A 26861-nucleotide genomic window follows, 5' to 3' on the forward strand; every position below is an offset into this window, starting at 1 on the left:
CCATACCATGTGACGTCCCATCCAGTATAGGAACTGGGAAGTGGGGGCGGGGAATCGCCACTCGGGGATTAGCTGGGTGCCGGTCGGCGGGTGGTGAGCAATTGCACTGCGCATCATTTGTACATTCCAATCCTTTCATTATTGTTGTTGTCATTTTATTAGTGTCATCATTATCATTATTCGTTTCTTCTTTTCTGTTCTATTAAACTGTTCTTATCTCAACCCGTGGGTTTTGCTTCTTTTTCCCGATTTTCTCCCCCATCCCACTGGGTGGGGGGGAGTGAGTGAGCGGCTGCGTGGTGCTTAGCTGCTGGCTGGGGTTAAACCACGACACAGGGGAATAGGTGAAGGAACCATCTGACCCTCCATGCAGTGCCCAAGTGGATCCCCAACATGACAGATTACTGCTGCACTGTGCCACCTGCTCATCACACCGGCCTTCAGCCCCATTACTCCCACACGCAGGGGCAGGAACATGGAACGGGACACTGGAAATGCAAGTATGCAGTAAAAGTTCCCCTGAACTATAGGAGCTGAAGAGGAGGAAATAATCCTTTGGATTGGCAAGTAAAAGGGGAACCAAAATTAAACGGGCCGACCTTTGATGTCTTACGCTGGAACACAACCCTACCTCACCATGTAAAATATCACATTGATTTCCATGAACTGATCTAATTAAATATAGAGACCTGGAACACAAAGCTGCTCCTAGGCTGAAAAGCAGCTCAAGCTTCACTACAATTGAAGTCTCTGAGCCTGGGATTAGGACAACAAAAATGCTTCTGGCACCAGACAGAGGAAGGGAAATTGCTGTCACAAACATGGCCCCAAGTTTTGGCACAAGACCCAGAAAAATGTGTTTCTTTCACCCCTGAAACAGTCAGCCCAGGGATCAGTAAGCAAAACCTGCATGATCTTGCAGGGGGAAAGAGGCTGCAGCTGCTGAGTTTACCCACTGGCCTTGCTCCCCATCACACAGAGCAAGGGACTTGGCCCCATGTGACAGGAACAGCATGTCTCAGCTCAGCAGCTCGAGCTAAGAGGATGATCTGGGACAGGCTGGTGACAGCTGACCTCTGCCACATGGCCCTGACAGCACAAGCACTTCTATCAGCTCTAGCTCAGCCCTGTCCTGCTGGGATTTCTGAAGCACCGTCCCACTCTGCTGGGCACCCCACTCCTTTCACTTGCCCTAATGAAGAAGGAACAAGTTCAGGAAGTCTTAAGTTTTTCACCTTGCTCTTGGCTAAGCTTTCCACTTGTCATCTATTCTGCAGTAGCACCTCTGGTGCCAATGCCAGCTGTTTCTCTTGTCTCCACACACTCTGCTCCCCGTATTTCATTTTTTCTATTACAGCTGATGTGTGCTAGAGTCATTTCAGTCCTGGGCAGGCACAGCAGCACTTGCTTTCCCTATCTGCCCGTGCCAGCCCACCCACCACAAGTCCTCTTTCCCAAGATGTGACAATCCAAAGGCGATGCAGCTCCTGGCCTCCTGACTACAGCATTCAAGCAAATGCACAAATCCAAGAAAAATAAAAAATCCAGAACTCATTAGTTTCAAGTTCTTTATTCCCCTGTGTCATTCACCAACAACTGTTTCCACTTGTCCCTGTGGAAACAGAAGCAACGTTGTGTGCACCCTTGCAAATAACTTCTTGGAATAACTCAGTACTCCATAGCACATATAGAAGTTTCTCCTGTGGGGTATAGCGGCACACACACACTGTCCAGGAGTGGAAGACTCCTGCTCTAAGGCTGATGACCGGTGTCTGCTTGGCAAGCCAAGTTCTCACCTTTAAGGCACAGAGATCAGCAGCCTAGGCAGCAGCTTACTATCTTCTTTGCACTTAGTGAACACTTGTGCAAGGAGTATGTGGTCAACACTAACTAGAGGCACTGGTCAGTGATTTCCTCCCTGGGCTGCCAGTTCTTCTGAAAAGCGTACAGCACTCAGCCATTCGGAAAAAGCTACACACGTCACAATGCACAGACAGTGTTTGTTCCAAGACATGAGTTATTTCAAGCTGGGAGAAAAAAAAAAAAAAAAGAAAAAAAAAAGCCAAACACTCAAAACCTCAGTAGAACCACAGAATTGTTTGGGTTGGAAGGGACCTTTAAAGATCATCTATTTCCAACCCCCTTGCCATGGGCAGAGACATCTTTTGCTAGATCAGGTTGCTCACAGCCCCGTCCAACCTGACCTTGAACACTTCCAATGATGGAGCACCCAAAACTTCTCTGGGCAACCTGTTCCAGTGTTTCACCACCCTCATTGGAAAACATTTCTTCCCTATGTCCAATCTAAATCTACCCTCTTTCAGTTTATAACTGTCGCCCCTTGTCCTGTCACTACAGGCCTTGGTAGAAAGCCTCTCTCCATCTTTCCTACAAGCTTCCTTTGTATATTGAAAAGACACAATAAGGTCTCACTGGAGCCTTCTCTTCTCCAGGGATTGCCCTGACCCAGGTGCAGGACCTTGCACTTGGCCTTGTTGAACTTCATGGGGTTCACACGGGCCCACTCCTCCAGCCTGAAGGTCCCTCTGGATGGCATCCCCTCCCCCAAATGAATCAACTGCACCACTCAGGTTGGTCTCACCTGCAGACTTGCTGAGGGTCCACTCAATCCCACTATACATGCCACTGATGAAGATATTAAATAGCACTGGTCCCAGTACAGACCCTTGAGGGACACCACTCATGTCAAAACAGTTTTAAGGAAGACACCATTAACAGTTTTAAGAGAAGCAACATCCGGGGTTCAGCACTGGGGTGGAAAGTGCAGTTCTGCAAAGGGCGGAGATCCTTGCTGGAAGGGAGTGTGCTGAGAAGCTGCTTGCCCCATGCTGACTCCAGGCAGCAGTGCAGCAAAGCCAGAGCAGACAGGAAGCTTTTTAACTTTCACCCCTGTGGTTGACCTGTCAGTAAAAGCTTCCTGTACCTCAGGCTGAGCAGCATCAAAACACTAGCGCAAACATGGAGTATACATCTGATCTGTGCGGAGTCAGTGAGCTCCTACTGAAACAGATGAGAAAGCCCCTATTCCCTGACAAAATCCAGGGGGAAGAATGGGGCAAGTGAAAAAAGTCTCTTGGCTGGAAGTGGAAGGAAACAGTTGAATAGCACCTAGCATCTGTCATTTCATGGAGAATAAAATCTTTGGGCCCAAGGCCACACTGGTGAGAATTAGCATTAACGATACCTGGAGGCAAGAACAATGAAGAAATTTCTACCACCTTTGTGACGGGTGATTTCACAGCACCAGGGTAGGTCCTGTGCTATTTCCAGAGCCAAAGTAGTCCCACAATCTAAGACCCAGTTCCAAGGGGAGCATCCTCTTGTTATTCCAGTGTAATAACCCAGATTCGAGAGCTTATGTCCAATTCAGTCAGCCTCTGTGGTGAGCAGTAGGGAGACCAGGCTAGTCCCATCTTCTCACCTCATGGTAAAGACCTCTGTTACAAGAACAGAAAAACACCTGGTTATTGACAGTCCTTTGAGCAAAAACCTGGTCTGACTTCAGTTTGTGCAAAGTGGAGGAAAACAACCCACACCAGATTAGTATCTTAGCATGAGTGCTCAGTGTCCTTGGCAGCACAGGAAGGACAGTGGCCAGCACATCACTATCAAAAGAAGCCAGCATCTTCTCAGATTAGGCTGTGCAGCTGTCCCTGCAGTCAAGTAAGAGCCTTCATGCCTGATTGCAAGGAAGGAAGGTAAGGGGAGAGTTCCAGAGCAGACTGAAACCCCAAGCATGTGGCTGACCAGCAGCAGGAACAGCTGGGAAAAGCTGCTCCCAGAGGGGAAAGCTCTAGAGGCTAGAAACACCGGGCAAGAAGGCATTTCTCCCTCATGCATACAGGCTGCACGGGGTGCAAGAAACTTACCATTCAGGGAAATGAGCCTGTCTGGCTCTTGTCAGGCATCAGCTGTTCCCTGGATGCTTTTTCAAGACTGAAGATGTCAGATCTGCTTTTTGCTTTGGACAGGCTCCACACAGGAATAGAACCCACAGCTACCAAGATGCTCAGGAGCACTAGAGAGGAGAGTGCACAAGCAGAGGACCACTCACAGCACCTGGTCTGGACATCAGTACTGGACTGTGCTGCTCAACACCATTAGCCAACAGCTAGAGACCAGCAGCTTCCCTCAAGGATAAGGGACAGAGAGGAAGTGAGTTAATGCCAGATTGCATGGAATGGCCTTTCCAAGGACATAGTGTGCCCAAGTCAGAGGAATGATTAAGCTGTCATGTAAGGCCTCCCCTAGCCCTCCCAGCCCAATGAAAGCAGTTGCTGATACAGGTCTGTAATTAACTCCATCTGGATACTCAATTTATAGCCCAAGCCAGGACCAAGACCATGTGCAGCACTCTGAATCTCACATACCTGCAATAATCAAGATCCACGTGCGGCCTTGACTCCTCGATGGCACAGAGCCCCCAGGCACAGGCGTAGCTGAAGCCTCTGCGAGGAAAGAGCAGGAAGTCCATCAGGCTTCCAACTCACCTTATGGTCAGCATTCAAAGCAGTCTCCGATCCAAACCTGGCTGGGTTCCCAGTTCACCTCAAGCATGCCAACAGGCCTTTTTCAATTCAAGCAAAACCTTATCTGCCGTTACTGTGATTAGCCCACATCAGAGGAAAAAAAGTCCTACTGGAAATGCATAACAGGAAAAGCTAGGAAGTCTCCCAGCTGTAGCAGCAGCATTCTAACCTCTCCTCGTGGCACTGGGGAGCCCCAGGTACAACTAAAACACAGCTCAACTCGCCACCTGCCAACTGAGTTGGTGCAGGCATCAAATCCAAATACAGTCTCTCACGCCTGCAGTAATCTACGTCCCCTCCACATCCACAGTGCTTCAGCTCCCAGACACCACAGAGACACCTGGGGTAAGGGAAGGTGGAACAGCACTTTCAAGCACCTCAGCCAACAGGTCTGTGACAAAGGAAGCTCCAGAGCATCTCGGAGCAGAGCAGCAGACACAAACAGTCCGGGGATGCAGACGCACCCTTCAGCTTGACAGATACCAGTGCCTGCTGCTCCGATCCTGCCCGCACGGCCCTGAAGTGCTTCCTCCATCCTTTTCCCTTCAACTTGCCCATTCCCCAGAGATCAGAGGAGCTCAGAAGGGTGGACAGGGACTCCAGTGTCACTGGCTTCTTGGAAGGAAGAAGCCAGAATTGCACGTTCTGGAAGAAGGTACTTCAAAGGCACTTCCCGAGGGAGCCCCGAGGTGTTTAAAAGCCGTCTCCACAGGAGGAAGCTTAAGGTGGGGCTAACCCTACAGCACTTCCTCTGCCCAAAGCAAGTTGCGAGGAACGCAACTGTCTCGGAGAGGCTAGGCACGACAGAGGTGAAAAAAAGGCTTCAGCCGGGGTCATCACCGCCGAGCACGGCCGCCGCCAGCCGGGGCTCAGCCCACCGCCCCCCCCCGGCCGACCGAAGGGGCCGCGGCCCCCTACCTGCGCTGCCGGTGGGCAGCACCGCCGAGCTCCGCGGCGGGGTCACCCAAAAGCCGTCAGGGCTCGGCTCCGCCGGGGCGTCCGTCCCGCAGTCCTGCTCGTCCCTCTCGTCCTCGCAGTCGGGGTGCCCATCGCAGAGCCACTCCAGGCGGAAGCAGGGGTCGCCGGGCTTGCACTGGAACAGGCCCGGGGGGCAGCCGGACAGGGATGCTGCGGGGAGCGGACAGCGGGTGAGGAGCCGCGGGGGAGCCGGGGGATCACCGCCCGCGCCCGGTCCCGGTCCCGGTCCCGGCCCCAGCCCCAGCCCCGGCCCCGCCGCCGCCCCGGGCCGCTGCCCACCGGGACCGCCCCCCCCCAAGCCCCTCGCTGAGGTGAGCCCGCGCGCAGGGCGTACGAGCGCAGCAGCCAATGAGAGCGAAGGGCATGCGCGGGGAGCCAATAGGCACAATCGAGATACGGTGCGGCCGAGGGCGCGCGCGCGCCCGGCCCCGCCCCCCACTCACCGTTCCCTGACGGGAGCGGCGGCGGCACCGGCGGCGGCGGCGGCGGCGGCACCGGCAGCGGCAGCACCGGCAGCACCAGCAACACCGGCAGTAACGGTAGCACCGCCATGCCGCGGGCCCCCACCGGTAGGAGCCGGCGCCGCCGCCGCCGCGCTTCTATAAAGCCGGCCGCGCGCTGGTAGAGCGCACGCGCGCGAGCATGCCCGCCACCAATGGGGGTGCCCGGGAGGGCGGGGCGCAGGCGCGTGCCCTTGAGGAGGCCCCGCCCTCCCCCGGGACCCTCCACCGGCTGGGGGCGGGGCAGGGCCGCGGCCTGGACCCGGCGTTCGCCCGGGGGAGCCGCGGCCCTGCTCGAGGCTGGGCCGGCCTTCCCCGTTCCCCGCCAGCAAGCTTCGGCCTCGGCAGAGCCGAGCTGCGCCTCCCACCGCCCCTGCTTCTCTCCGTGACTTTTACGCGGGGTAGAACGGCTGCTGGCAGGCCGCCGGCTGCGGAAAGGCTCGGCCCGACTCTGTCGGCACTGCCCTGGCATCCTCCGGAAACAGGCGTACCCTCCCGCCAGCTGCTGAGAAATAAGGAGCGTAGCTCGCTGCAAGCACGGCCTGAGCCCAGGTGACCCGCTGTCACTGGGGAGGGACCGAACTACAGCGCTCAGCATCCAGAAAGGTCGTAGCTGCAGCGGGGCAGCCTGACCAGGGCATCGGGCGCTTGTGGCGAGAGTGCCACAGGCCACTTAACTTGTCTCTCTCACCACAAAGTCAGAGCATCGGGTCCTTTTTGGCTAGGGTGTGTCCTTAAGTGGTGGTATCTCAGCTGCAGCTTACAAATCCGCTCAGCCTGAGCTTGAAGGCACATACTATGCTGCTATTCCCTCAAGAAAACCTTACACCCAAAACAATATTCAATAGTAATTTGGATAATTCAAATAGAACAGACAAGATGGGGGGGATAATCAGAGCTTTAAATACATTTATTAGTCATGCATCAGCAGCACTAGGACAAGTTCCCCACAGCATCATTGTAGCAAAATCCACCACAGGCACTAGAGTGCTGCTTTGTAACGCACTGTGACCTGCACATCCAGCCTTGTCATACTTATTTCTCACAAATAGGGCTGGTCTTTTGAAATTTCCCACTTCTTAAGTACTGGTCCTGGTGTCACCGGCTTTTTCTCAGCTGTTGTCACTGCAGAGTCTGAACTGGGGTTGAGGAAGGAAGAGAGAGAAGAGGCTTTAGTAACGCTATGAAAATCAGACTCAGATTTAATCAGGAGTACAGGTTGTATTAGCGCTAGAGGGGTCTGTTGAGTCAACTTCCAGCCACCTCACTTACTCAAGAGAAGACAGACACAAAGAATTAGTTCAGTATTCTTCTACCAACCTGGGTAATTTCACACCGCTTACTGGAAGAGTTCTGCGTTTCTGGTGTAAATCAAACAAGGCTTAAACCCGCTTAGGTCCCACAGCAGCCGCAGCGCTGACCAGGTCAGACCTACCTGCCAGCTTGAGCCCCCGCAGCGAGGGTTTTCTGCGCTGCCACGACCACGATGGGCGGGAGAGACTCTCGGCGCCCGTCCCGGCTGCAGTAATAGTTATTGGCGAACCTGTGACTGGGTCCCACCGGGAGCCGAGGCGGCGGCTGGCTTCTACACAGAGAACGAACGGTTCCCGAAGGTCAGGAGCGGCCGGCGAGCCTCAGCCGAAGCCCGCAGCCCAGCCCCGCCGGCACCTCTTGGAGATCTCCGTGTAGCGCAGCGACAGCTTGGCCTGGAGGTCCCGCTGCAAGGCGAGGCGACAGCGTCTCACACGGAACCGGGCGCTGCGCACCCCCGCGGGCCGCTGCCCTGCGCCGGCGGCTCGGCCGAGCCGCCGGCGCAGGGCAGCGGCCCGCGGGGTGCTCAGCGCCCGGTACTCCCGGCGGCGCTGGGAGCTGGGACCGCCCTTACCCCCGCTAAGAAATTACGGAGGCGCTGGATGAGGCGAGTGGCCGTCGCCATCTTGGCCGCTGTGAAGGACAGGGAGGCGCGGGAGGGGGTGGGGTGGGGGCGGGAGCGCGCGCGGGAGTCTCGCGAGACTTGGCGCTCTATAAAAGGGCGCGGGGCGGGGCTTTACCCCTTCCTGTGCCGCGGAGCCGCCATGGACACGAGCCGCGTGCAGCCCATCAAGCTGGCCAGGGTGGGGGCGCGGGGCCGGGGGGGGGGGGGGAACGACGACACCGGGACCGGGGACCGTGCGCTCACCCTCTGCTCTGTCCCCGTAGGTGACCAAGGTGCTGGGCCGGACCGGCTCCCAGGGACAGTGCACGCAGGTGGGTGGGCCGGATTAGGCCGGGCCTGAGCGGGGGGGGGGGGGGGGGGAGCGGTGCCGCCGGGCCGGGCTGACGCCGTCCCGCCCCGTCTCGTCCCGTAGGTGCGTGTGGAGTTCATGGACGACACGAGCCGCTCTATCATCCGCAACGTGAAGGGACCGGTGCGCGAAGGCGACGTCCTCACCCTGCTGGAGTCGGAGCGTGAAGCCCGGCGGCTGCGCTGAGCCGGTGAGGCCCCGGGGGCCGCCCGGGGAGCGGGGAGCGGAGCCTCGGCCGCCTCTAAACCGGCGTGGCCTGCGCTGTTCTCTTGCAGACGATGAAGCCTGCCGGCCTTTCCTCGGAGCGGTTGGTCGGTATCTGCTGGGCCAGGCGCCGGCCGCGGCTGGAGAGGAGCGTGGCGGCGGCGTTACTGCAATAAAGGGTTTGTCCAGTGGTCCCTTGCCCGGGTCTCGCTTCTTGAACGCGCGAGTGCCACGGTTTGTCGCAGCGCTTACGCCCCTGCCCTTTGTCGTTAGGCTCAGCTGAGGGACAGAAGCACACGCTGCTTCTTTCTGGGGTTACACGTAACACCTTCATCATACTACTACTGTGTTCCCGCGTTTTTGTTAACCTGTCACAACAAAAATAACTCCCTGTTTTGATTACAGTAGGCTTAAAATCCTGACCTTTCTGGTAAGCGTTTTTCTGTAGGTAACCAGTGAAGTGGCAATGCTAAACTTACTGGACTTCTGTGGAATTTAATGGCAAGTTGAAAGTCAAGCTTTGTACCAGGTTGCAAAGCAATAGCGTGCTGCTTCTGTCTTTCTGTCTTCAGTAAGCTATTCTATAAATGCTGCTGTCTTTCCTGGCAGTCACCCACAGAGAGCGAGTGCTCATGTCTCTCTCCCCTGAAAGGAGTTAGTAAATCAGTCTCACTTATTTTCTTCCTCAGCTTTCCCTGCCACCACACAATCAGCTAGAAAGATTTACTGTTTTAGGCAGTTACATAAAGTAAAACTAAGGGTGAAAGGATTAGGAATGAGCCTGAAAACTGTCACAGTTCAAGGGCTGGTTTTTAAGTACTGGTATTTTCCATCTGGTAATAGAGTGATACTGCTTTGTGCTGTGTTTGAACCAAATCAGGTCTGCAGCTCCTGATCCTGTGGTCTCTGATGGGAGTGTTCTTCATCCTTCAATGTCCTGAACTTGCTTAAAGCACTTTAGTGGCAGATGGGATAAAGGGTTTGAGTATCCTAAAGCTGAGGAGAGCACTTCTGGGATAGATGTTCAAATCACTGAACTTAGGCAGACAGTGAGAATTGCTGCCAGGGTTTGTGTTGAAAGAGTGTTTGTGGGGTTTTTTTCCCTCCCATGGGTGTTAGTTGTGCCCTGGTCAGCTCATGGGCAGCCTGAGGTGGATTTTGTGCTCTGGAGAAAGCCCTTGTCAAAATATGGTTGTGTTGTCGCTTTATATAGTTCTTGATTCTTCTTTGGTGGTGTTTCATTTTTCAGAGCATCGGGTGAGTCTGTGCTCCCCTGATTCGTGTGACACAGCAGAGCTCTCGGGAACTACTAGCTATGAGTGCAAGAAGTCCACCTCAGAGTTTACTTCTTTGGCTGGTGTTTGTTCCCTGTACAGCTTTAGCAATGACCAAAGAGCACTTGCTGTGGCGGCTGCCAGCCCTGACTGTGCTGAGTGACTGAGACAGGAGGCATCAGCTGTGGGTCAGTGGTCAGACAGAGGTAAAGTTGTAGCGGGGGTGGCTCAGAGCAGCTGTAGCCCTTCCCGAATATCCCCGTGGGGTCAGCGTGGCCTTTGGCCACGTGAGGAGGGAGGTGACTTTGAGAGGGGGGATACAATCTGATGATTGCCCTTTAATAATGCAGCTTAGTATCAGAGCACCAGGGTGAACCAAGGGTAGTGAAGGGCTACGTCTGGTCCCAGTGTCCCGCTTGGTCCTGTGAAGCGAAACAGGCCAGAAGACACCGCAGTACTCGACTGGGACAGTTCAGCTGGAAAAAAAAAACAGACTGATGGATGTAGCCAGTTCATAAACTTGCAGGGAATGAATTGAAACATGCGGGCACCCACATGCGGGCACCTGCTCAGGGCGAGGGCTGTGCCAGGCTGTCCCTCTGCTGAAGCTGTTCTGGGGGTTTTATTTTGAGCCAGACAAGGAGGCAGGAGACTGCTGATGGATGGTCACTGTAATATTTCAAAATAATTTTACTTTAAAATTTATTTATATCTTAAAAATAAACATCAGTATTAAAGTATCAGTAAACAAACCTGTGAGACCAAAGCAGTGAGTATGGAATACATAGAGAATAGTGTACTAGAGAGTGGCTGTGAGCATTGTGTATTAACTTCAGTGCAAAGCTGAAACAGGCCCACTGCGAGGACACCAGCGTGTTGCCTAGAACAAGTTTCTTGGAGAGCATTTCCCAGCTTGCAGTATGGCTCAGACCAGGCCTTGGTGGGGCAAGAGTGATGGTGAGACGGCTGGGCCAAGGAGCAGAAATGGGCCTGTGATACGCATTACCTTTGTGAAGGATTCAGAGCGGAGCCGGCTTCACATGCAAAACCTTTTTCCTCCCGATCCTTAGTCCTTACCTGGTCTGTTCCCACCCTGCCTGGTGCACACACACTCGCACAGACATACACACGTCTTCCGACATACGCATCCATCTCCGCGGGCCCTAGGCTCTCTCTGAGCTCTTCTTGCCGATCTCTTTTTTTCTGGAGCTATCCTCAGCTGCTCTCCTCCCCTTTGGGAAGGAAAGTTGGCAGAGAGAGACTTGGTTATGGGCTCTGGTTGCCTTCACAGTCAGTGGCTATGAGACTGTTTAAAATGGGAAATGTTTAGGAGGTAATTGCTATCTTTCCCTTGGAAGAAGGTCCCTGCTCCCTGTGTGGGGTATTGGGGTGCAGTCTCAGTCCCTAAAGGCGTTCATGGCTCTTGGCCCCTTCTGTCAGCTTGGCTGCAGCCCCGAGTGCCCAGAAGTTTTGCTCCCATTGAGCAAATCAAACCACCAAGTGATTTCATGTTGAACTCCATCTTTTGACTGAGCAATATAATTTTTTTGCTTTGTGTGCTTGTGCTAGAAAAAATTCAGATTTCAGCCAGGAAAGGAAATGCCAGAAAAGAAGGGCAAGTATTTCAGTCTGGAAGTGCTCCCAGCCTGCGTCCGAGGCAGTGTTAACCAGCTCATTTGTGTCCCCTCTCCCATCACTGCACAGGACTCTCCTGCTGAGCACCTCTTCCCTGCCGGCACCACGCAGTACAGCGGGGTCCAGGAGCTGATGCTCGCCCTCCTGCAGCCCTGCTCCCCGTCGCCAGCTCTGCTGCCTTCCTGGAGCTGCCAGGAGCTGGCTAAGAGAGCAGAAACCAGGTGCTATTTCTGCCGGGTTTGTTTTGTGCTGTTCCAGTGAGTTAACGACTTGCAGAGGGCTCCAAGGTGGTGCAGCTCCAGCGGTTGTGGCAGAGAGCAGGGCTGATGGGGAGCAGAGGGGATGGGGCTGGCTTCTGCTCGCTGCATTTCCCACCCTGAGGTCACTGGATGCTTGGCTCCTCTGTCACTTGGTGGAGTGAGGTGGCTGTGCATGGGCCGCTTCCAGCAGCAGAGACGGGTGAGCGAGGCCCAGGGATGGTGCCTGCTCTGTTGACAGGAGAATTAAAGCATCTGCAGCCACAGAGAGCGATTCAGCACGCAAAGGAGTGGCAGGCAAGGGGACATAAATTACAGCCCAGTGCTGATGGTGGCTGGCTGGCACACAGCTGACCCCTGGCTGGATCCGAAGGTCACTCTAATTTGGTTTCTTGGGGCTCCCAGGGCTCTTCATGGCTGTCAGTGATGTCCCCTGCTGCAGAGAGAGCAGAGTCATGAAATGTCACCAGAGACCCCCCTGGCAACTCCTGGTCAGGGCCAGCCAGGCTGATTCCCTGCTACTGAGGATGCACCAAACATGTGGTGCCTGGGAGGCTCTGCTCTCGCCCCTGCAGCCCCTCCCTGGGGAGCATCATCTGTGTCACAGCCCTGTCCCCCTCCCATGGGGCCACCTCCATGGCCCTTGTGTGGGGCAGGGCAGGTGGCAGGAGGGGGGGCTGCAGTACTCACGGGCAGCTGTGCCTTCGTGCCGTTGAGGTGGGCATAGAGGAGCACGGCGATGTTGCTGTGGCCAGCCTCCAGCGCGATGGCAACAGCATTGTTCCCATCCTAAAAAGGAAGGGAGAGTGCTTGGGAAGAGGTTTGGGGACAGGGTGTGGGGTGGGCAAGCATGCCCAGGTCCCAGCGGCAGAGGCTTACACTGTCCACGATGGAGATGTTGCAGGTGGGCTGAGCCAGCAGCAGCTTCACCGTCTCCACGCGGCCGTGCTCGCAGGCGCACATCAGCGCGGTCGAGCCCTCCTCATCCTGCAGGTTCACGTCGGCTCCGCAGGCGAGCAGGGCTTCCACCATCTCCTGCCGGCCGTGGCTGACGGCCAGCATCAGCGCCGTCTGGCCAGCCTGCGACACAAGGGATGCTGCCAGGCTGCTCCCGCCCCGGCTGTGCCACCCGCTCTTCCCACTGCCCTGGGGAGGGACCGCTGCTGTCCCCAGTACCCACATGATCTCTGAGCACTTCCCTGACTGGAGATTACGTGTGGGTGAGACCCGAGAGCCCTGATGCCAGGCAGCAGGAGCTCCTAATGTGATGCCCTCCTCATGTACCAGCCCCTCCAGGTTTTGGAGCCACAGCTTGGAGGAGCTGAGTGTGGCCCTGGCCGCGGCTTGGGGGTGGGGGGAGAGGGACAGGCCACGGTGGCCCCCAGCCCACACCAACCTGGCTGGCCTTGGCGTTGACATTGCCCATGCTGAAGAGCCTCCTGACCACGTTCATGTCATCCTCCTGCTCAACGGCCGCCAGCGCTGCCAGCATGAGAGCTGTATAGCCGGCTTTGTTCTGGTGGTCCACGTTACAGACCCCTGCAGGGATGGGCAGAGTCAGGGGGGCTCAGGGTGCTGCAGGGCTGGTGGGAGGCACAGACCGAGCCGTGTGCCTGGCTCCTGCCCTGCCCGGGGTGCTGCGAGCCGTCCCACAGCCCCATGGGCACAGACCTGCTGATGGGTCCCCCCACATCAAATCTGGGCTCCCAAAGGGCTGGGGTGGCTGCCCAACCGCCCCCCACCTATGCACGGACACAGCCCAGGGCAGATCTCCCTGCCCCTCTGCTGTCAGCACCTTGCCCCATGCCTTGCAGGGCCAGGACGTGACGTGGGGTACAGAGTGGGATGGTGGCAGGGGGACGTTTCTGGGGGGGGGGGGGGCACTGACCCGTGTCCAGCAGCAGCCGCACGATGTGGAAGTTGGAGTGGGAGACGCTGTAGTGCAGGGCCGTGTTGCCGTTCCCGTCTGCCAGGTTCACCACGTGGGCCAGGAGAGCTGGCGAGACCTCGGCAAAGGCCAGGAGGTGGTTGGCGACCGTGTCGGGGATGGATGACTTCTGGCTGGACAGACGGAACCACTCCTGCAGGACCAGGCTGCTGCTGGCAAGCTGCGGGCAGTGAATGGGGCTGAGCTGGGGACCATGGCTCCACACTCCCCCAAGCCTCTGCACGGCCCCTTCCCCCAACCCCAGCACCCACCCTGCTGCTGCTGGCCCCAGTGGGGAGCAGAAATGCTGCTCCAGAGGGAACTGGGGGAAGGCAGGACCCTGAAACCCCAAAATCATGCTGGGATGGCCCGAACTGAGTTCACGCGGGTTTTGGGGTATCTGGGATAAAGCCTGAAGCAAAGGGCTGTGTTTTGGGGGAAGGTGCTGAGCTGGGCTTTGCTGGCCCATCTTTGGGGAGGGCCACCCTCAGGGGGGACCCCAGCAGGGGCTGGGTGAGCCATCCCACCCGCAGCACCCCACTCACCACCTCTTTGCTCTTGGTGGCACTGGGGTGGCCCAGGTGGGTCTTGACGATGAGGCAGGCCTCCCGCATCCTGGGGCTCAGCTCGAACCTGGGGAGAGCATGAGGGCGTCTGCGGTGGGGCTGCGTTGCCCCACCAAAACCGCACCGGCAAGGGGCACCCGGAGTCCCCCCCCGCGGAGCCTTTACTCCTCTCCCCGATGCCTGTGAGCCTCCACGAACACCCCATGGTGCAATGTCCAGCCCGGTGGCTGCACCCTGGCAGCTTCAGCCTCTGCAAACTCCCACTGAACCGAGCCTTACATGGATATGCTCAGGCGTGATTTACCCACTTTTAGGCCAAATTTTTTCCTTTTGTTGAAAAATGCTATTAAGGGCTGTTGGGGTTTTTTTTTTGTCCCTCTCCAAACTTTCTTCTGCAAAGAGGCATCGGTCTCATGCTTGCCTCAGCAGATCCAAGAAGCTGGAAGGATTTTTTCCTGCCAAATGGTTTCTGCAGGAGCTGAATGTGTTTTTCCCATCAGCTGCACCCCAACCGGGGTAGATGCCCCAAGTCGGCAGGGCTGGTGCCAGCCCGTGGCTCTCAGCTGCACGGGGTGAGGGAGCCTTCCCCATCGGCACTTACTTCTCCTTTACCTCGGGGGGCTCCGGCAGGGTCACGCCGGCCCCCTCACGCTCCTGTCCTGGCTCACGCTCGCCTTCCTCAGCCTCCTCGTCCGAGGTTTCAGTGTCCCCCTGCTCCTCGCTGTTGGAGCTGTCGGCTGAAGCCTTCTCAGAGGAGCTGTCTCCTTCTTCCTCCTCCTCCTCCTCCTCGCTGGATGTGCTCTCATACCTGCACAGAGGGAGGATGCTCAGTGGCAACGCGGCACTCAGCTAGTCCCCTCCAGGCCCCCCCTCATTGCCACTGCCCCCAGTCCAGGACGGAGATGCTGGGGGCCGGGGCTGGCCCAGGCGTGTGGCAGGAGCCCCTCGGCACGTACTCCCCGTTCAGCACGCCCACAAACTGCAGGCTCTTCTTGCTGCCGTCGGCCTCGCTCCGGGGGGGACCGTCCCGCTTCTTCATGATGGACTTCAGGGCTCCTGGGGGTAGAGAGATGGGTGTCAGGGGTCAGCGAGCAAGAACCTCCCCCCGGGGCTGCCCGGGCACCCCAAACCCACCAGACTCCAGGGCGGGCACGGAAGGGACGTGGGCAGAGCGCAGGTTGCTGCTGTGACACAGGCAGCATTGGCCCTGCAGGCGCTGTCCCCAACAGGGCCACCCTCTCCCTTCCCACAGGAACGTCCCAGCCCAGACCCTGGTGTCATCCCCAGTGACAACTCACCGGACGCGGGGCTCGGGGCAGCTCCAGCATCCTGCGCCGCGGACGGGTCCCGGCCGCTGTGCGTTGTCTCTGGCGTGGCTGCCCTGGGGACCGGGCTGCCCTGGCACGTCCCCCCCATTGCTCCTGTGCCCCGTGCTGAGGGGCCGCTCGGGGCATGGCCCGCACCGGGCTCCGTCTCGCCCGCTGGGACGGTGCCGCCCACGTCGGTCTGGCTGCCCTTATCTTTGCACCTGCCGGCCGAATCGGGTCCGACCGCCACGTCTCGCCCGTCGGGGCGGCAGCCCACCCCGACGCAGGCGGTTGGCGGGCAGCACTCCACGCCCGCCTCTGCCGTCTCCAGGGGGTCGCCGGCCGCCCGGTTCTGTGTCACCACCGCCGCCTCCACCAGCGCCTCGGCCACCTGCGGCTTGGCCGTCACCTCCTTGTCCACCCGCCCGTGGGGCCGGCGGGCGCACACCTCCAGCCGCAGCTCCTCCAGCTCCCGAGTGGCCTCCCGCAGGTGCCCCTCCATCAGGGCGATCACCTCCTTCTGGTGTCCCACCGTCTGCTGCAGCAGCTCCAGCTCCCGCTCCGCCTCGCTGGTCAGACCCAGCGAGGACTCCAGCACCCAGACGGCCGCGTCCCTGCGCTCCCTCACCCCGCCGTCCGGCACGTCACCGCCCTCCCGCTGCGACCGGTAGTAGAAGACCGCGTCGGTCATGGCCCGGTCCTCGCCCACCGCCACGGAGCGGCACAGCCTCTCGGCGGCCCTGGGGCTCCTGCCCGGCCAAGCCCTGCCGCTCCGCTCCGGCACGGCCAGCTTCTCCGTCAGCTTCCTCAGCTCCGCGACCTTGCTCGCTCGCCCCTTTGCCGGCTCCGTTTCGCTCTCCGGCCCCGCTCGGGGCGGCTCCTCACACCCCGCCACCGCCTCGGAGCCGGAGGGGTGGCCAAAAGCCTCGCCGGGCTCTGCCGACAGCTTCTCCATCAGCTTCGCCTTCTCCCTCTTCAGCTCGCAGATCTGCATCTCCAGGAGGGGGATGGTTTTCACCTGCTCCTCCAGGTCCCGGAGCTGCCGCAGGGCTGTGGCCATCTGCTCCCGCACGTGCTGCAACGGTGCAGCGCCGAGCCCCGCCGCCGGCGTGCTGCGCCCCGAGCTGCCGGGGCTCGCCCGTCCCCAGCCTGCCTGGCCCTCGGTGCCCGCCGGCACCCAGGGGGACGGCTGACTCGGGGCGCCCGGCGGGCCGCTGCGGGAGGGACCACCGATATCCTGCAAATGGCCCTGCTCCTGCTCCAGCCTCCTGCTCGTCTCCAGCAAGGTCTTCTCCACCCGTGGGTTTCTCATGAGGCACTTGCGGGTGGGAGGTGGGAGCAGCCGCACCGGCGGCGGCGGCGAGACGGGGTGGGAGGTTGGCTTGCTCAGGGGCTCCAGGGGTGCCCGGCCGCGCGGGGACAGCAGCAGCGCGGTCCTGCCCTCCTCGCTGGCCGTGGAGGCGAGGGACTCGGTGGAGGTCCAGGCGCTGGCGTGGCTGCTGGGGCTGCGCAGGGCGCTGGGTGGCTGCCGGGCCCCTTTCGCCCTGCGAGGCAGCGGCACTTTCTTGAGTGTTTGGCCGCTTTCGATGTCATTGACGTATTTCAGGAAATCCAGGTCCAGGAGGAAGCCGTAGGGGGTTTCCACTGAATACGAGCTCTTCTCCCCGTCGTCCTGGTCCCGGTACAAGAATGGGCCCCCAAGATCTGCAAGAGAAGCAGGGATGGTTAGGCAGGGACCCGGTGGAGACAGAAAGGCTTTCCCAACTTCATTATACTGGGATTTGCAGCCTGCAGCCCCGCTCCCTGCTGTGATGCTGCTGGCAGTGAGCCCAGCGGATGGCCTGTCCCCGGCACCCTCGGTGCCGTTGAGTGTCACAAGGCACCCACTCTCTGCCGGGGTCAGTGCTGGGGTTGAGGAAACCCACTGGGACAGGACAGGAAAGCTCAGCCATTCCCCTCACGCTCCTTCCACTGCTCCTGCCTGGTGACAACCCCGGTCCCTTTACCTGGGAGGTTCTGGTTCAGGGGTGCAGGCTGAGCCATCTTCTCCCCGGGATGCTGCTGAGCAGGGGACCATCAACCTGCAACAACAATGGGGCCACGTCTGGTGAAACCCTGTAAATGGAGGGGGCCGGTGAGCCCCACGCGGCTGCAAACCACTGCCCCCCACCCGGGGAGCACCCCACGGCCGCCCCCCACCATCCACCAGGCCCCCCTCGCCTCCCTCCAGCCCTGGTGCCGCGGGGCTGAAGCTCAAGCCGACGGCCGGGCAGGCAAGTGCGGCGCTGCCTGCGGGGCTGGGGATTGTTTGTACATTTAAGGAATGCTTCGCAGCCCGGGCTGGGATGGCCGCGGTGGTCACGCTGCCAGCTCCGAGGGTGCAGAGTCATGAGTCAGAGCTCAGCTGCGTTGGGGAGCGGGCTGGAAAAAAAAGAGGCTGCAGCCTTTATGGGTGCGATTCTCAGCGGAGAAGTTTGCTTTGGATAAAGGGAATCGATGCTTTTGCAAAGCCAAGTGACCGCAGGCAGCTGCCAGCACCCATCAGTCGCTGGGTGTGATGTCTGCCCTCGCTGCCTGGGCTGAGCGGGCCCGGGGTGCCCTGCGCTGCCCATCCCTACCTCGGGGGTGTCTCGAGGGCCGGTGACCCCTGAGAGGGACCTGGCTGCTTTTCCCTGTTGATAATGCAGGATAAGGCATGGTGGGAGGCGAGGGGGAATGAAATGGGAGCCTGGTTTTCCCAGGAGCCGGGCACGGGCATGCTGGAGGAGAGCCAGAGGGATGCGGCTGCGGTCCAGGGGTGAGCTCACGGCTGGGGGTGCTGCCAGCTGTGAGAGTTCAGCTGGGACCTGCCACAACATCTGGCAGCATCTGGGTGCCGGGGCCCAGGTGGGAAATGCTCCTGGTGGGATTGGGATGGGGCAAACAGACCCCCCCGAGCTCCCACTGCTGCTGCACATGGCGTCACCCTCCAGGGACCCGCCTGGTCCCTGCCCACGGGCTGCAGGTGGCCATGGGGCTGTGCAGCTGTCGGCGGGCAAAGCATTTGGCACCAGGCTATTTTCAGAAGAAAGCAGGGGAGGAGGCATGCCACAGAGAAAAGGAAGCTCAGGCACAGCCCTGAGGGAAGCTGAGGCTCAGCGCTGCGCGGAGAACAGCGCAAGATCTGGCCTCGGCTGCAGAGAGAAACACCCGCATCCATCCCCAAATCCTCTGCCTGTGAGAACCGGAGGATCCAGACTTTTCTAGCAGAGATGCTGTGGCTGCCCCTGTCACACGGCCCAGCTTGGGGAAGATGTGACAGCCCCCGGCTTGCACCCGCTGCCCACGACGATGCCACCTGCTGCTCCCCAGCCCTGGCTGTGCCACCGTGGTCACCAGCCCGTGGCTCGCCCCGACCACGCAACTGCCAGAAGCTGGGGCAGCAGCTGTGCTGCAGGCAGACCCGCGCCAGGCTTAGGCTGGGCACCCACCACCAGCCCCAGCGCACGGGATCGAGGGGTTGAGTCCAATCGGGCAGGGATGAGATGCTTCCCGTCAGTCACCGGCCCGGATCCTGGGGCTCTCCCACTCCTCTACCAACTCATCCGCAGCCGATGCACATCCCAACTTCCACCTCCCTTGGGAACATCCCAGCTCCGTGACAGTACCCCTTCCACATCCCTTGGGAACATCCCGGCTCCATGCTGGCACCCCACCATTCCCATGCCACCGGCTTCATACCTAAAAGGGTCCACGCATCCCTCGCCTCGTCTAATCCCTCCTGCCCCAGGAAGCAGCCGGCTTCCTCCTCCGCACAGCCCTCGCCGCAGGTAATTAAACAGCGCCGGGGCCAGGACAAACTTCCCACCGGGCTCCGCGCACGCCGTAAATCAAACGGGAGGAAGAGAGAGAGCAACAGGAGCCAGAGCCAGCGGGTGTGTTTCCTTGGGGGAAGCAGCCGTCAGCTCCCTTCCGCCGCCCGGCTGGGTATTGTCCTGCCTGGGGCTGAGCCAGGAAAAGCCGCCTCCGCCGGGACCCTGCCAGGAGGTCTCCCGCACCGCTCCTCCCGCCTGTGGCAAAGGTGCCCTTTCTGCCAGCACTGCCCCGCTGTCCCCTCCGCTATCCCAGGGACACACTGCTTGTCCCCCCTGCCACCTCGTCCTGCCCCTTCAGCCGACACCAGCAGCTGCTGTCAACTGGGCAGCTGTGCTGCCGTCCCCAAAGCCAGGAGAGATTCTCCCGCAGCTCCCCTGTGGCTCTTCCCCCCATTACTTTTGGTCCGATGGGATGGGCTGGACCCAGGGCAGGAACTTCTGCCTTCACCCAGCTCCGAAACAAAGGCCCAGGTCAGGCAATGGGTCCTGCAGGCTCCCAACCACGTGCAAATTGTCCCCGGGGGTCCCGCGACGTGCAAAACCTCACAAGATCCCCGCGATGTGCAAATCCCTCTGGGGGGCCCGCAATGTGCAAACTGCCCCTGGGCTGCCGGTGGGCTGGGCTGAGCGTCGAGGTGAGGTGAGTGGCAGGCTGGATTTGAGCCGGCAAGGATCAGCAATGGAGGCAGACGGCCCCGGCACGCAGCAGCGGCGAGAGGGTTAAGTCCCCGCGCCCTCGGCCCAGCCACCGCTGGCACCTGCCGGGGCCTGGCCACACAAAGCCAGCCTTGTCCCCGGCATCACCACGGCACCGGTTCAAAGAGAAGCCGCTCTCCACCTGGGCTGAAGTCCCGACGGGGAGGACCGTGCCGGCCACTTTGGTGCCAAAGGCTGATTTTTGGCAGCGTCGGCCGCTCCCCTGGGCACCGGCTTTTGGTGCTGCCAGGGCTGGGCACAGGGACCCCTGGGTGCTGCAGGCAGGGCACCCTGCATGATCCCAGCTTCCTTCAGAAGAAATGAAAGCATTGTTTCTAGCCCCGGTGTTTCTGCAGAAAAGCAGGATGGTACAAAGCGAAGCGCTGCTGGGGAGGCTTGGCAGCAAGAGGAGGAGGAGGAGGACGCGCAGGGACCCAACTGTCCCTGTGGAGGCAGGACTACACTTCGCCCTAGTCTCGCACTTCTATTTCCCCCTCTTGCTGTCGTACCGATGCCAACACAGGAAACTTGGGGCCAGAACTGGAGCCGCTCCTCTATTACAATAAAAAGCCATGTCAGGGACAGGGCAGCCTGGGCACAGCTCGGGTACCATCCGGTATCCGTGCCCCAGCCCCAGCCAACCCTCTGGGACCCCCGGCCTCATGGTCCACGGGGCGACCCTCCCTCTGGAACCCCAAGCCCTCTGTCTGGCAGGGGACAGGCCTGGGGGAGCTATTTTTAAAGCTCTGGACTCCTTTGGGCCTTTCCCTTGCCAGAGGCACAAGCGGGGCAGCCCCCACCCCGGCTCGGCCACGCGCCGCTGTGCAGCCCAAGCCACTCCACTGGCGTGGCCGGGGCCGGACACGGGGAAGGCTCTCCCCTGCTCTCCTCCCGAGCCAAAATACTGAGGTCATGAGGAATGTGAGAAGAACAGAGTCCAGAGCAGCCCTGGCCAGTGCGACTTGATTTATCTCAGCGAGGCACGCTTCCCCGAAGCTGCGCGCAGGCGATAAGCCCCGAAGCTCGGGGCCGAGGCTGTTCCAAAGTTAAAGGGAAACCACTGAGCAAGCACACGGCTTCCTCCGCTGCTAGTGACCTGCCAGGATTCGGGCTTCTCACATGGTCCAGGTCATGGGTGCCCGTCACCTGCAGCGTCACCCGCCAACGCTGCAGGACGGGCGCAGATGGGAGGTATCCAAGGCTCATCACACCTTCCCAGCCACCCATCCTGTCCCCATCCCCTGCCTGTACGGGATGGCCCATGCTCCGTGCCACCTGCTGTCCCTGCACCCGCTCGCCCAGGCCACCTCGGCCATGCTATCCAGGCTGGGGTGCTCCTGGAGAAGCTGGATCCTGTGCGGGTGGGTGCGCCGGCGCTGACCCAGAGAGGGAAAGGGAAACGCTTCGATCTTCTCAGCAGCCTAACTTCAGGGTTGGGCTGTTATTTCTGGAGCTGTCGTCATCGTCGGCCCGGTTGGTTGGGAGGCCGCAGGGGCTGCGCGGGCTCTGCAACCCACTCCAGCACCTTGGGGACCTCCCCAAGCTCACACAACACCTGGACAACAGGCGCACAGTCCGTACGCAGACGTACTCACATGGGGATCAGCTCTACGTGTCCTGTCACACCTACAGCTGTATAGGGCTCCTGTATCTCCACTAGAAAACATCTACCACTTGTCCCGCACCCTCACTGCAGCTGCCCACCAGCACTTTCCACCAACAAACACCTCCCTGATTCCCTCAGGGCTGGTGACAACACACAGGGTCAGCAACGAGCCCCAAAGGCCTGGGATCACCCTGCTGCAAGGAGGTGCTTGGGGATGAAATTGTTAAATTCGCACCCAGGGCGCACAGGCACCATTGGGGTACACGCACAGCGCCGGGCACAGCCCCATGACGGGTTCCCCGTGTGCACGCAGGGAGCACCCTGAATCCCGCAGCACCCCACGTGCACTCCAGCACCCCAGAGGGGCCTGCGGCAGCCTAGGGTGCCCTGCCACACCCCCAGCCCTGTGGGTCCCCAGCACCCTGGGGATCCTGCAGCACCTCGAGCACTGAGGGGCCCCAGCACCCCGGGGTGCCCCCCAGCATCTCCAGTCCTGCAGGTCCCCAGTGCCCTACGGTGCCTGCAGCACCCCCAGCCCTGCGGGTCCCCTGTACCCTTGGGTGCTCCACAGCACCCCCAGCCGTAACAGGTCCCCAGCACCCCGGGGAGCCCGCCAGCACCCCCGCAGCCATGCGGGTCCCCAGCGCCCCCGGGAGCCCCATAGCACCCCCAGCACCCTGCACGTCCCTGCACGTCAGGGCGGCCGCCGCCGGCCCAGGAGACCCCCCGGGGACTCTCCGCCTCCGCCGGCCGGGGGTGGGCGGCCCCGCCCGGCCCCGGTACCGGGAGCTCCTGGGTGCGGGCAGAAGCCCCGCTCCCGGTGCCGGTGCCGCCCGGGCGGAGCCCCCGAGGCGGGGGATGCCGGGGCCGCCCCACCCCGCCGCGGTCCCGGCGCGGCCGCGGGGGGCTCCGGAGCGGCACCTCGGCGGGCCCCGGGCGGCGGCGGCAGCGGCTCCGGGGGCCCTGCGAGGCGCCGCCACCGGGACGAGCCTCCGCCCCGCCGCCGCCGGAGCCGCTCCCGGAGCCGGAGCCGCCGCTGTCGGCCGGACCCCGCAGTCCCGTCCCGTCCCGTTCCGTCCCATCCCCGCCGCCCCTCACCTTGCCGGCCGGGCGTCTGGGCTACAGCCGGGCCCCAGCGCGGGGCCGCCGTCCCGGGCCCGGCGGCTCTGGGCTGCACCGCGGCGCCGGGCAGCGCTGCCCGCCGCAGCCCCGGGCCGAGGGCGGGCCGGCAGCGGGGCCGGGCGGGAACGGGCCGGGGCGGGGCGGGGGTGGGCGGCGATCGCCCCCGGGCCCCGGCCGGGACGGGCACCGCCCCCGGGACGGTGCTCACCCGCGGCGGGATCCCCGCTCACCCCTGGCACGGAGGTCCCACCGAGGCGGTGGAGGGTCCCCGTCCCCGTGGCCCCCCGGGGTGGGATATCCCCGGTCCCAGTCCCCTGGGGGGAAGGGGTGTCCCAGTGAGCCCAGAAAGGGGGGGGTGTCCCCTGCTCTGGTCGCCCCGGGGGTCCCCTGTCCTGGTTACCCTGGGGATGGGGTGTCCCTTGTCCCAGTGAGCCCAGGAAGGGAGCTGTCCCCTGCCCCAGTCACCCCAGGGATGGGGGATCTCCTGCCCTAGTTACTACCCCTGGGGATGGGGGGTCCCCTGCCCCGACCACCCTGGGGATGGGGGATCCCCTGTCCTGGTTACCCCTGGGGATGGGGTGCCCCTACTCCAGTCACCCTGGGGATGGGGATGTCCCTACCCCGCTCACCTCAGGAATGGTCACCTTGGAGAAAGGGGGATCCCCTGATCATGTCACCCTGGCGCTGGGGTATCCCCTGCCCCAAGCTCATCACCACTACTGGCCAGGGGCCCACGGGTGGCTGGGGTCCAGCTCCCTGCCCTGCCATCGTCCCCCCAGCACAGCCCCCCCGCAGCCTGCCTGTCCCTGTGGCCTTGCGTGCCGCCTGCCCTCGTCCCACCCATGGCCGGGAGCCCTGTGCCGCTCGCCCCGGCTGGCTTCCCCGGTCCTGGCCCCGCTGGGTTTTTGGCAGCCCTCCCTCGTCCCAGCAGCAGGCTGTTTGTTTCCTTTTCTTGCCAGCTTTCTTCCCCGCCTGCTTCGCGTGTCGGTCGCTCAGCCGCTGAGGTCTGGGCCGCCCTCAATCCCGCAGGGACCCCTGGCAGTTTCACACCTTAAACTTGCCCTCACTAACTGCTCCAACCCCTTTCAATGCTGAAACTCTCAGCAAAGATTTTTGCTTCTTTTTCTTTCCTTTTCAGCTGCTGAACCCCGCGGGTATTTTTCCACGGCTGGCTCTTCTGTAACACTACTCACGGGAAGAGCAGGAGAAACAAGATGTGCTTCCCAGCATCCCGCCCAGCTGCCGCCTGGCAGCTTCGGGACTTCCTGAGAAAGGGTTTGCATCCGGACGGAAGTACCTTAATAGCCCTAATGGATCTACCTCCACCAACAGCCCTCATCCCTCTCTAACCCATTTACATACTTGGCCTCTCCGGCATCCTGTGGTAATGAACTCAGTGATTTCATGCCCTCTTCTGTCTCCAAAGCAGGTCTAGAATAGCACCGCTCTTGTCGGTTCACTGACTGCTTGGCGAAGAAATCAGGTGGATCCTCTGTAGCTGTGTGGCTTGCCTTCTCCATCCAGATCTAGAAAGGTAAAGTCCGGAGCTATGCGTGAAGTCCCACCAGTGTCCGCTTGTCGGGTGCGCTGCAGAGCTCACACTCCATGTCTCGGCTCAGAGCTCCACAAAGGGCTCAAGTCCAGGTTCCTCGCTCCCGCTCTTGGACAGCTGACAAAAATGTCACCCATCGCCAAATAGCAATTCTTGTTTCCTCCTTGCGAAGGTAGGGAAAAAAACCCTGTGAAGGAGGAGTTGAGGAAAAATGAGCTTGGGAAAGCGATGTCACCCCAGCTCTGCAGGTGCCAGACGTTGCCCATGCGACTGCTGCCACCCTGGCACCGGGGCAGAGCTGTGGGACAGTGGGGGGCCTTGAACCACCCAGCAGTCCTGAGGAAATACAGACCTGGGGCTGCCTAAATTTGGTGCTGGAGCACGGAACTGTGGCAGCTCAGAGATATTTCCAGGCTAAAACTCAACAGCAGCCTTTGAACAAGAGGTGTTGAGTTGTTCCCTGTACTGATCAGACTCCTCTGGCTTTAAGCTCTGGTGGCTGAGAAGAATTAAACCCAAGTGACAGCCCTTATTTCTAACATTCACGGTTTTCTGCGGAAACTCTGCAAAGTTCAAATACGAAGACATGGCCAGAGAAGTCACAAGGGCCGGTCGGTGTTTTAAACCCGTGTAAATCACAACTGTATCTGGGAGGCAGCATGGACAAAAGCGCTTCCCAAGTTTCGGCTGTCGGCCGGCGCAGTGGCTTCACCCCGGGCCAGGGACGCCGACCCAGGACCGGTCGGAGCTGTGGCACCCGCCTGCCGGGGCCGGCAGCCACAGCCGAACCCAGGCTTGGAGGCAAATGGCAGTGCCTGCCGGCTTTCCTGCTGCACTCGCGCGTGTGCCGAGCTTTGAGTTAGTAAAGGTGCAACCGCAAGGTTGTGGATATTCAGGTGGATGCCTGCATGGGTGGAAGACATCTGGATGCTCAGTTCCCTTACGGATACAGGTAAGGATCAGGGATTGCCACAGCCTGGGACCGAGCTCTTGTATTCAGCATCTCTCTCATCGCCCTGCATGGAGCAGTGAGGAGGGCTAGCCAGGCTTTTGTTGCTGTTGTGGGGGCGGTTTTGCCAAACCCCGATGATTTTCTGGTGCTGGAATGTTCTAGTTCAGCTCTCTGGGGCTCTGCAGACTTTCATGGCATCAGGGCAGGGCCCAGCACGGCTGTCCCTGGCCCTGGGCCTCGCACTGGCTGGGGAAACCGGCCCTGACCCTCCCAAGACCATCCGTCTGAACAAAAAGCTCCAGGACCTGATGAGTTTTCAATTAATCAGAAACATTAAAAAGCTTTTTTTGGTCCAGAAGAGGGTCTCAAAAAATGGCTTTCCCTGAGAATCCAAATCCTTTGCTCTCTGCCAGCCCCAACTGGGACTGCGCATGTGATCGTACCTCAGTTTCCCCATCAGGGCAGTTGGAAAGGGAGTACGTGTGTGTGTGCATGTGTTGTGATGTGCACCAGCGTGGCAGGGTGCTTCTCTGCAGCGTGCTGGGGAACAGAGCCCCAGGAGCTGGAAGTGGCCGCAGACTGACAGAGCAGGCTGCGTCCGTGTCGCTCCGCACTCAGCACAGAAACTGAACGGTGTCAGCACACGAGAAAACACGCAAAGCTTGCCCAGGCTTTCAGCTGGCTGCGAGCAAGCTTTGCTATCATCCCGCCTCATTCAGGTGCCCCTTGGATGGAAACAGTCTGAGAAACGCTGCTGGAGATGCCGGTAGAGAAGGGCTGCAGCCCTGTGTGCTGCAGCACGAGCCGTCCTGCTCGCTGCAGCTCTGGACAACTCTGTTTACTCCCTGGGCAGTGGGATCCCAAATCCGTGGGCACCCCAGTCCCCTTCACGGGCAGCAGGCTCCCAAAGCGCTGGGCACCTCGGTCCTCTCTAGGGCAGCAGCTCCTTAAGCCCTGGGTGTCCTGGGCTGGCTGGTGGTGGCCCATGGCTGGGAGAAGCTGTGCCTGCTCAGGGTGCACCTGGAAAAGCAGCCGGTGGGGTGTGTTCCAGCCGTTTCCTGGCTGCCTGAGTTCATCTCCGCTTGCTCCAGCTCCACCATGCCTGCCTGAGCCCGGCTCCCGCTCCGTCAACCCCGCGAGCGGGCTGGCCAGGCTGGGCATGGCGTGGGACCCACGGGGCAAGGCTGGCCGGGACTTTGCCTGGCACAGTCCCTGTATGAAAGCGGCGTGAACGCCTCCGCACCGCATAAATAAACCAGCCCAGCATGCTTCCCTGCCGGCAGGCTCGGCTGTCCCTGCCCAGCCCGGCCGCAGCAGGATGTCCTTGTTTTCTGCCTGCAGGTTTGGGAGCGAGCAGGAAGCTCGTTTCCTCTCGTCGCCTCTCTGCTCGGATCCTTCCTCCCCGGGATGCTGCAGCAAAACAAAGGACCCAAGAGAGGAGCAGGAGCAGCTTCTCCAGCTCTCCAGCCATGAGCGGGCCAGCAGGACCCGGGGAAGGATTCTCAAGGGGCTGCCGGACGCCCGCACTGGGCTCAGACCCGGCCGGGCTGGTGAGGAATGGGCTGAGAGCGGAGGCTGAAGCCATTGGGGGAAGCC

The 26861-nt window shown here is 60.4% G+C and overlaps 4 protein-coding genes across 11 annotated transcripts; 1 reads left to right on the forward strand and 3 right to left on the reverse strand.

Annotated features, from left to right (window-relative positions):
* Positions 1 to 1554: 1554 nt before the first annotated feature.
* CD320 (CD320 molecule) lies at positions 1555 to 6812 on the reverse strand. 4 transcript variants are annotated; one of them, XM_030032949.2, is made up of 5 exons: positions 5972 to 6812; positions 5469 to 5678; positions 4392 to 4469; positions 3891 to 4039; positions 1555 to 2027 (listed from the first exon to the last, which is right to left on the reverse strand). In XM_030032949.2, the coding sequence occupies exons 1-4, from the start codon at positions 6624 to 6626 to the stop codon at positions 3894 to 3896; spliced, it is 1089 nt and encodes a 362-aa protein (XP_029888809.2). In that variant the 5' UTR covers positions 6627 to 6812; the 3' UTR covers positions 1555 to 2027; positions 3891 to 3893. The 4 variants fall into 4 exon arrangements, with proteins under 4 accessions (XP_029888809.2, XP_029888808.2, XP_040983904.1 ...); XM_030032948.2 differs by having other exon boundaries at positions 1555 to 3458; XM_041127970.1 differs by lacking the exon at positions 1555 to 2027 and having other exon boundaries at positions 3938 to 4151.
* A 108-nt stretch (positions 6813 to 6920) lies between these two features.
* On the reverse strand, positions 6921 to 8006 carry NDUFA7 (NADH:ubiquinone oxidoreductase subunit A7). 3 transcript variants are annotated; one of them, XR_005933724.1, is made up of 5 exons: positions 7914 to 8006; positions 7697 to 7746; positions 7464 to 7613; positions 7301 to 7389; positions 7028 to 7167 (listed from the first exon to the last, which is right to left on the reverse strand). XR_005933724.1 is itself a non-coding variant. In XM_030032952.2 (5 exons), the coding sequence occupies exons 1-4, from the start codon at positions 7962 to 7964 to the stop codon at positions 7368 to 7370; spliced, it is 273 nt and encodes a 90-aa protein (XP_029888812.1). In that variant the 5' UTR covers positions 7965 to 8006; the 3' UTR covers positions 7028 to 7167; positions 7349 to 7367. The 3 variants fall into 3 exon arrangements, 2 of the variants coding, with proteins under 2 accessions (XP_029888810.1, XP_029888812.1); XM_030032952.2 differs by having other exon boundaries at positions 7349 to 7389; XM_030032950.2 differs by lacking the exon at positions 7301 to 7389 and having other exon boundaries at positions 6921 to 7167.
* Positions 8007 to 8034: 28 nt separating this feature from the next.
* Positions 8035 to 8708, forward strand: RPS28 (ribosomal protein S28). The gene is made up of 4 exons (XM_030032953.2): positions 8035 to 8142; positions 8228 to 8275; positions 8377 to 8503; positions 8589 to 8708. Exons 1-3 carry the CDS (start codon positions 8104 to 8106, stop codon positions 8497 to 8499), a joined length of 210 nt encoding a protein of 69 aa, XP_029888813.1. The 5' UTR covers positions 8035 to 8103; the 3' UTR covers positions 8500 to 8503; positions 8589 to 8708.
* A 1768-nt stretch (positions 8709 to 10476) lies between these two features.
* On the reverse strand, positions 10477 to 22850 carry KANK3 (KN motif and ankyrin repeat domains 3). Of its 3 annotated transcripts, none has more exons than XM_030032947.1 (11): positions 22738 to 22850; positions 17490 to 17564; positions 15475 to 17187; positions 15133 to 15232; positions 14778 to 14984; positions 14156 to 14243; positions 13572 to 13791; positions 13080 to 13222; positions 12563 to 12763; positions 12374 to 12472; positions 10477 to 12116 (listed from the first exon to the last, which is right to left on the reverse strand). In XM_030032947.1, the coding sequence occupies exons 2-11, from the start codon at positions 17524 to 17526 to the stop codon at positions 12063 to 12065; spliced, it is 2862 nt and encodes a 953-aa protein (XP_029888807.1). In that variant the 5' UTR covers positions 17527 to 17564; positions 22738 to 22850; the 3' UTR covers positions 10477 to 12062. The 3 variants fall into 3 exon arrangements, with proteins under 3 accessions (XP_029888807.1, XP_029888805.1, XP_029888806.1); XM_030032945.1 differs by having other exon boundaries at positions 10477 to 12119; XM_030032946.1 differs by having other exon boundaries at positions 10477 to 12119; positions 22743 to 22847.
* Between the last annotated feature and the right edge of the window lie 4011 nt (positions 22851 to 26861).

The sequence above is a fragment of the Aquila chrysaetos genome, chromosome 12 (genome assembly GCF_900496995.4).
Source record: "Aquila chrysaetos chrysaetos chromosome 12, bAquChr1.4, whole genome shotgun sequence".
Lineage (NCBI taxonomy): Eukaryota > Metazoa > Chordata > Aves > Accipitriformes > Accipitridae > Aquila > Aquila chrysaetos.